This window comes from Hippocampus bargibanti, linkage group LG12, assembly GCF_051943395.1.
Source record: "Hippocampus bargibanti isolate YZ-2025 linkage group LG12, ASM5194339v1, whole genome shotgun sequence".
Taxonomy (NCBI): Eukaryota; Metazoa; Chordata; class Actinopteri; order Syngnathiformes; family Syngnathidae; genus Hippocampus; species Hippocampus bargibanti.
The window spans coordinates 23,393,006-23,402,109 of NC_142745.1; the positions used below are offsets into that span (position 1 = coordinate 23,393,006).

Here is a 9,104-nt window from a genome sequence, read left to right on the forward strand (position 1 = left end):
TTGGTGGCACGCACCTACCATCGCCACATACAAATATACACACAGCAAGCGGAAGTTATACTTTCAAAAAAAAAAAAAATCATAACAAGTACAGGTCACATCCGAGTTAAGACCGGGTTCCGTTAACGACAAAACGGTCGTAAGTCGAAATCCATTCAAGATGGCAAACGTGATGTTTACACACATGATAGTATACAATGTCAATCTGTTATTTTTAAGCAACATTTTCTATTGCATAATATTATATATAAGAAACTGTTTACTATTTATTTATACATTTGATAACATTTAGTGTCATTTTTGTCATTTTATACGTCGTATTATCAATTTTTATGACAGCACTGTCGGACGTTTCGCTTCTTATCCAAGATGCTTCTTCAGCGAACCAAAGTCTTACTGGTAGTATAGGCCCTATATATATCCCTATTGTCCAGACATGGCGGTGCCGGACCCTGCTCTCAGATTGGGGGGAGCAGAGGACTAATCCCTGCAGGTCCACTGATAGCTTCTACTGTTCTGACTGACGACTGGCCTAATTGCCCATTTGGCCCTTGTATCACTTCATCAGCATGACTAATCCTATGTTGCCTAAACAGTCTATTGTATGAACGATCCAAATTGAATCTCACCCCACCATTACGGTTTAGGGAAGGATTTTGCCGTTTTATGAAAATAGCTTCTTTTACTCCCCTTTCAAAGCATCTATTTTTTTCGCTAAAATTTTAACATCATCGTCGTCAAATCAGTGGTTGCAAGCTTTTAGGTGCATATGTACTGCCGATTGAGGCCCACTCGTATTATCCCTGCAATGTTGATAAAGTCTTTTTTTGAGAATTTGTTTAGTCTCCTCTATGTATTGCTCTTTACAATTTTCATCTTTACAATGTATTGAATAAACTACATTACTTAGTTTTTCATTTGGTAGCCTGTCTTTTGGATGCACTAATTTTTGCCTTCAAGTATTTATCGGTTTGAAATAAGTAGGAATTTTGTGTTGCCAAATGACTCTTTGTAGTTTCTCAGAAACTCCTGCAATGTAAGGTACTGCTAGTCCTCTCCTTTTTGCATCTTCAGAATTTTTGGTTTCATTCCCTATTCTTTCTGTCTGACATTTGTTAAACGACCATTGTTTGTCAGAGCTCCCCTGATATGTTTTGACTGCTTTTCTCTACCTTCGACACTTGTTGGTATTAGTTTAGCCCTATGCTGGAGGGTTCTGATAACTCCGAATTTGTGTTGTAGAGGGTGGTTAGAATCAAAAAGTAAGTATTGGTCAGTGTACGTAGCCGTCCTAAAGACTTCTGTTTTTAGCGCTCTGTCCTCTTTTATTATAACTTTACAATCCAAAAAGGCTAGTTGGTTCTCTTTAATGTCGTCGTGAGTAAATTTAATGTTGATGTCTACCGAGTTGAGGTGATCTGCGAAGGATTGAATTTCTTGGTTTTTAATTACTAAAGTATCGTCCACATATCTAAACCAGTGTCTAGGTTTTGTCCCCGGGAAGGATGTGAGGACCTGTTTCTCCATCTCTTCCATGTACAGATTAGCCACTATGGGTGAGACTGGTGAGCCCATAGCACAGCCATGAATTTGTTTGTAAAATGTCTCCCTAAATTGAAAATCCGTAGTATTAAGGCAGATTTCCAATAATTGGCAGATGTGGTCTGGTTTAAGTTTGGTTCTGTCATGCAGAGAAACGTCCACCAGCAGTCTCGTCCTCACCACTGAAACTGCTGCTGGGGTTGGGATAGATGTAAAGAGAGAAGTCACATCGTAAGATGCCAAAGTTTCCTCAGGTTCCAATATAAGGTATTTGATCCTCTTTACAAACCCTGTGGTGTTCTCTACGTGATATTCTGTGTTACCAACCAACGGAGCTAAGATAGTTTTAAAATATTTGGCTACATTGTAAGTAGAGGAGTCAATGCTACAAACAATGGGTCTGAGGGGGAACCCTTCTTTATGTATTTTTGGCAGGCGCCATAAATACATGGCGTGGCCTCTCCCGGGTATAATCTAAAATACATCTGTTTGTCTATATGTTTTTCTTTCTCTAACCTTTGGAGACAGTCTATCATTTCTTTCTTGTATCTATTGGAAGGGTCCCTTTTTAGTTGCTCATAAGTGTTAGAATCACCGATTAACCTATTTATTTTGTCTTCATAATCCATTGTGTTGAGAAACACTGTACACCTACCCTTGTCTGCTGGCAAAATAGTAATACATGTATTTTTATGTTTTTGTAGAGTAGTTAACACCTTTCTCTCTTCTAATGTTATGTTGGACAGAGGTGGTTTGGCACTACTGAGAAGGGCTGATATTTTAATGCGTAGATCATCTGCCTCTGCATATGATTTTTTTTTTTTTTTAATAGCCGATTCAGTAGGTGTCTACTACTGTAGGTGTAGTCTATTGTAGGTAGTGTTTTAGGAGTTACTGAGAAATGTAAACTTTTGGTTAGTACAGCCTTTTCTTTCTCTAAGAGATCTCTGTCTGAAATTTTTTTGATCCAATTCTCCCTTGGAATCTGCTCATTCCTGATTTTCCTCGTGTTTACCAGGAGCTGTGATTGTTTCTGTAAAACGTCTGTGTAAGCTCTCAGTCGTACAGGAGTGGTCCATCGATGAGAAGGTTTCTTCAGCCGTCATCTGTACAAAAGTGAAGGTTTCGGACGTTTCGCCTCCTATCCAAGAGGCTTCGTCAGCGAACTAAAGTCTGACTGGTCGTATCGGCCCCATTTATATATCCCTGATGTCCAGACCTGGTGGCGCCGGACACAGCTATGATAGGTCCCCACTCTCAGGTGGGGGGGGGGCCGGGACCCCCCCCTGTGGCCCCACTGATTGTTCCTACATTCCTGACTAACGATTGGCCTATTACACCCACTCCCCCCGGTATCACCTCATCAGCATAACGACCCTCATCAGCATTGCGAAAGTTGCCTAACCTGTTTTGCCTGAGCAGGCTATTGTATGAACGATCCAAATTGAACCTCACCCCACCAAACCGGTTTAATGAAGGATTTTGTTGTTTTATAAGAATCGCCTCTTTTACCCCCCTTTCAAACCATCTATGTTCTTTCGCTAAGATTTTAACCTCATTGTCGTCAAATGAGTGGTTGCTAGCTTTTAGGTGCAAATGTACTGCCGATTGAGGCCCACTAGTATTATCCCTGCGATGTTGATAAAGTCTTTTTTTGAAAATTTGTTGAGTCTCCCCAATGTACTGCTCTTTACAATTTTCATTCTTACAATGTATGGAATAAGTTTATTCCATACATTTGTTTTTGTTAAATTTGTTGAGTCTCCCCAATGTACTGCTCTTTACAATTTTCATTCTTACAATGTATGGAATAAGTTTATTCCGTACATTGTAAGAATGAAAACGTCCGAAACCTTCACTTTTGTACAGATGACGGCTGAAGAAACCTTCTCATCGATGTTTCTGTAAAAGTAATTTTTGAAATGTACCCTTTTGTCTCTGTTTGGTTTTGCTGTGGTGCCTCATGTATCCGGATTTAGTAAATTCACACACTTCCTGATAGATGTTGTGGGTAAGTTCAGTTTGTAATCGCTGATAATAAGTTTCTATTTCTGACTGTTTGTTTTTTATCTCTATGTTAAGTCTCCTAATTCGCAAGTTTAGTATTTTCCTAGTATAATTTTGTTGCATTTTATCAGCTAAGTATCCGGGTTGCAGCGGTGCTTGTTTCAAGCATTTAGGAATGAACCGACTCTGTCTACATCTAAGATTGAATCTGAGGTGGTTCTTTAAGTCTGCTATTTTGAAAGTGGCCTTTTCTAAGTTGCGTACCAGCAGAAGGATGTCTCTCCCAAAGTTGGCAGCAATACGTCTGAGTAAGCTCTCAGTCATACAGGAGTGGTCCATCGATGAAAAGGTTTCTTCAGCCGTCATCTGTACTTCTTTGAAGGTGTCGGACGTTTCGCTTCTTATCCAAGATGCTTCTTCAGCGAACCAAAGTCTTACTGGTAGTATAGGCCCTATATATATATCCCTACTGTCCAGACATGGCGATGCCGGATACTGCTATGATAGGTGCCTGCTCTCAGGTTGGGGGGAGCAGAGGAGTAATCCCTGCAGCTCCACTGATAGCTTCCATTGTTCTGACTGACGACTGGCATGATTGCACAATTGGCCCTGGTATCACCTGATCAGCATGACTAATCCTATGTTGCCTAAACAGTCTATTGTACGAACGATCCAAATTGAACCTCACACCACCATATTTCATATTATCAATTTTTATGACTGTAAAACTGTACCTGTAATGTATACAAAACTGTTTACTGTACAGTTCATTTATAAATATTATACTTACCTTTTAGTGTCGTTTTTATCATTTTATATTTCATATGATCATTTTTTATGACTGTACAACTGTACCTGTAATGTATACAAAACTGTTTACTGTACAGTTCATTTATAAATGTTCTTACCTTTTGGTGTCGTTTTTTTTATCATTTTATATTTAACATTATTGATTAATATTCATATTTAGATTTTATATAGTGGGTTAAAGAAAACACACATAAAGAATACAGCATTATTACAGGATTAAGACAACATATACCGTAGGTACAAATACAAAATTAAGCATGTAAAAAAAAGTACAACCATTCAAAACACGTAGGTACATATGTACCCAAATATGCATGTTTTCCCACGCATGCGCAGTGTTGAAAAATCACTCTCCCTGCTAACGACCAGAAGAGGTCGCCCGACACACACGCTCGGACTCAGGCGGACGGCGAAGGAAAAAAAGCAGCGTATAGTACTACAGGAGATGTTGCCGAGACGGTATCTGCACTATATAACTACTGTATTGAGTGTAGTCATGCAGTAGATTGCTGTGAGAGTGTGTGAAATTCTGGCTGACCAAAATTGTAGTATGTGTTGCCTTTTGCTTACGTGTTGCGGTGCTAAGCGTAAAACAAAAAAATAGTAATTTAAACGGGTCTGGTGGTCGTGGTCGTAAGTACGGGTGGTCGTAACTCGCGCCGATCATAACTCGGATGTTACCTGTAATTTTTTGGTCATGAAAAAGGAGAAAGAACGACGTGATGTGTTCGGGAAAGGATATGATGTGAGTCTAGAAGAAGCGAAGCAAAAACATGACAGGCTGCGGGTACGATAAGGAGACGGAAAAAAAGGAGGACAATGGGAATGATTTTTTTTATTATTAATGTTTATCTGTGAAACCCCACAGGCGTGTCCGCTGGGATCCTAGGCGACAAGGCCTCACAACACATTGTCCTACTCTTTCAAGAAGCACTCCTTTTTTTTTCTTTTCACATCCCCAATTTCTCACTCTGTTTCTGTTCATTCTTCCTTACATCTTAGTTTTCCTCTGCCTTCAGGGACACACCACTGGAATGAGGACAAGAATGCAAGAAAATATAGAAACTTGCTGCACAATGTGACTTGTCTTCATATTACTGTCATTGGACCACTATTTTTTTGAAGGGGTTAGGGGAGTTTCCCCTCCTCCCACTATCATCCACCCAATGCTTATTTTCAATGCTCAGCATGCCTTCAATACGTATTTCATTTTCCTGTTTTGAGTAGCGCTAATCGCTGCAACATCAATCAGTCAATGCAATGCAAAGGTTGTACAGTGATACCTGACGAACATTAAATTCGCGAGCATATAGTCTTGGCTGACGAACTAGTTTTCGGCGGACGAACCAAACCACACGGCGCCACGGTGGCTGGCGGACTAGTTTTCGGCGGATGAACACCAAACCACACGGTCGAACAGCGCCACGGTGGCTGGGGGAGTAGTTTTCGTCACCCTCTTTCTTTGAGTGCAGACGAGTTTTGTTATCAAGCGGAGTACTTTTGCTATTATGGGAGCAAATAAGACCCCACCACAGGCTAGGGTTAAACCGAAGAAGACATTAAAGAAAATGACGGCAGAAGAAGGAGATTATTGAAAAACACCAACGAGTTGTGCGTTTGTGTGACTTAGCGTCCAGTATGCTAAGTCGACCATTGCTACGTGTGGCTAAGGGTGTTTGTGTGTTGTCTAAGCAACGGTCTCAGGCAATAGAAGAGGTTGAAAAACTTCTGTTGATTTGGATTAATGAAAAGCAGCTAGCAGGGGACAGTGTGAGTGAGGGCATTATCACTGAGAAAGCACGGCAACTTCACTCTGATATAATGAAGAGACAACTACATCAATGACCATCACAAAGGTCAATAAAACGACTTTATTATACAGTACAGTTTATTTATTTAATTACAATACAATGAGACCTTTATTATACATAAAATTGTGTGTAGTTTTAAGGCTTATTCAGTAGAAAATATTATTTTATGGGGACCTGGGAATGGATTATTCTCATTTTAATGGTTTCTTATGGGAAATCAATATCTGGAAGACAAACCTTTTGCCGTCCACACACTTTTTGGGAACCAATTAAGTTCGTAAACTGAGGTATCACTGCATGTGAAAATACATTCTGACAACAGTTCGATCTATTTTTGAGTTAGCATGAAGCTAAGAGTGGGTCATGGGGTAACAACCCTGTACTGTCGTTTTATTGGATAATTCCAGATTCAGTGTGGTGGATGTGATAAGTACTTTTGTAAAAGGGCCACCATGATATGAATATCTCACAAGATTGCAGCTGGAGGAGGTAAGCAACAAATGACAAATAGCACAAGCGGTCATGTAAATGAGAAAACAAAAAAAAATGCAAAGATAGCTGTTTGCCACTGCTATCATTTCTAATCAAAGAAAGCAATGTGGTCTCATGTTCGGTCATCAAAGTGGGATTCCTGTGCTCAGCCAAGCTTATGAGGCCAGTTTATGTCTGTAAAACTCTCCACACTGAGTGAGGTAAATGGTGACACTGTGAAACTACAGACACTTTCAACAGAAAAAAATAGTTCATTCCTAAATGATATGGGAGTTATATAATGTTGAAATGAGGGCGGCCGTCCCAAATAAGAATAAAACATTTCATTTCTAAGCGCCTTTCAAAACTCTCAAGGATCACGTTACAGTCACTGTATCGGGTTTTCTGCGGGTGAGCAGCGGCAGCCACATGCGCCAGCGTTCACTCAACCCGGAAGTCACTCAAAAATATAGAAAACTAGCTAGCTAGCTAGCTATTAGATCGCTAATAGCGATCTATCTCGCTAATAAATATCTAATAGCCAAAAAAGCGTTTAAACTCTCTTAAACACACAACAGATGTTTTATTTATTTATTTATTTATTTACTCATATATTTATTTATTTATCATTTTTATTTTTTATTTGTGACATATCTATTTGTGTATCTATTAATTTATTTACCTATTTATTCATGCATTTATTTATTTGTTTATTTATTTACTTGTTTATTTATGTATGTATTTATTTACGTCTGTGTAAGCTCTCAGTCGTACAGGAGTGGTCCATCGATGCCATGTCTGGACAGTAGGGATATATACATAGGGCCTAAACTACCAGTAAGACTTTAGTTTGCTGACGAAGTTTCTTGGATAAGAAGCAAAACATCCGACACCTTCAAAGTACAGATGACGGCTGAAGAAACCTTTTCATTTATGTATTTATTTGTCATTTTATTTGGTATTTTTTTATTTTTTATTATCTTATTTCTTCATTGACATATGTAGTATTTATTTCTGTATTTCTGTATTTTTACTTATTTACATATTTATTTATGCATTTATTTATGTGTTTATTTATTTACTCTTTTATTGATGTATTTATTTATGTGGTTATTTATCATTAGTTTTTGTAATTTTTTATTTGCAACCTTTTCATTTACATGTTTCATTTATTTATTTAGTTATTTATCTATATATTTATTTATCTATCTATTTATTTCTTTGTTTATTTCTTTGTTTATTCACATGTTTTTATTTATGTATTTATTTACGTATTTATTTATATATTTTTTATATCTGTTTATATATTTACTTATTTATGTTATATATATTTTTATGTTTTATTTTTAATCATTTAATAAGAATTTACATATGTATTTAGTTTTTTATCTTTCTAGAATAGTGATTAAAAAAAATACAATGCAATCCATTCATATCAGTTGATATCGCGCTTTAACAAAGTGCTAACATGGAAAAAAGGGAAATGCTGCCCGCCTGTGGAAGGGGGGCAGCAAACAAGAAAAACCAAAGCCTAACAAATTCTGGAATGGCGCTCGACATCACATTTTCAATACCCGAATAAATTTGTGAATGGCAGTTCAGCAGATAAAAGTGTGTGAGTTTGATGATAAAATGATTTATTTGTAAGTTTTCACACCCAAGCACATATTTCTCATGTGAAATAATAATAATGGGGGGGGGGACACACACCTGAAGGAAAATTGCCATGGCCGCGATGATTCTCTTCTCTCTAAGTGCTGTACTGAGGCTGTCAAAGTCATCTGAGTTGTACATGTAGATTTGCATCTGTCAGAGAGAACAACAAAAAAAGCATGTTAGTTTCAATGCAACGCAGTGATATCTCAGCTTACGAACTTAATTGGTTTTCCCATAAAGTGAGTGTAAGGCGAAAAGTTTGTTATTTCCCATAAGAAACCATTACAATGAGAATAATCTGTTCCCATGGTCCACATAAAACATCATTTTCTACTAAATTAGCCTTAATACTACACAAAATAGCCCTTATTTAATGTATAATAAATGTGCTATTGTATTGTCATTAAAGAAATAAACTGGACTTTATAATAAAGTCGTTTTATTGACCTTTATGATGGTTGTTGTCAATGGATGGTAGCAATGGTCGACAGATTAGATCTCCAGGTCCAACGCAAGTTGGATTATTTAGACCAGCAGGTAGACGCACAAATCTGCATTGTTCTGTCAAATCATACTCAATGAAGACATCGATGAGAAGGTTTCTTGAGCCGTCATCTGTACAAATTTGAAGGTTTCAGACGTTTCGCCTCCTATCCAAGAGGCTTCGTCAGCGAACTAAAGTCTGACTGGTCGTATCGGCCCTCTTTATATATCCCTAATGTCCAGCCATGGCGGCGCCGGACACAGCTATGATAGGTCCCTACTCTCAGGTTGGGGGAGCAGAGGACCACTCCCTGTGGCCCCACT

General features: G+C 38.2%; 1 protein-coding gene across 1 annotated transcript in view; it reads right to left on the minus strand.

Moving 5' to 3' along the window:
* The window catches only part of LOC148890929 (receptor-type tyrosine-protein phosphatase gamma-like), a 236,711-nt gene that overhangs the window by 37,305 nt on the left and 190,302 nt on the right, over positions 1–9,104 (minus strand). Inside the window, exon 5 of the mRNA XM_089010725.1 lies at positions 8,352–8,447. Within this exon, the coding sequence (XP_088866851.1) occupies positions 8,352–8,447 (96 nt within the window). The remainder of the gene's footprint in view (positions 1–8,351; positions 8,448–9,104) is intronic.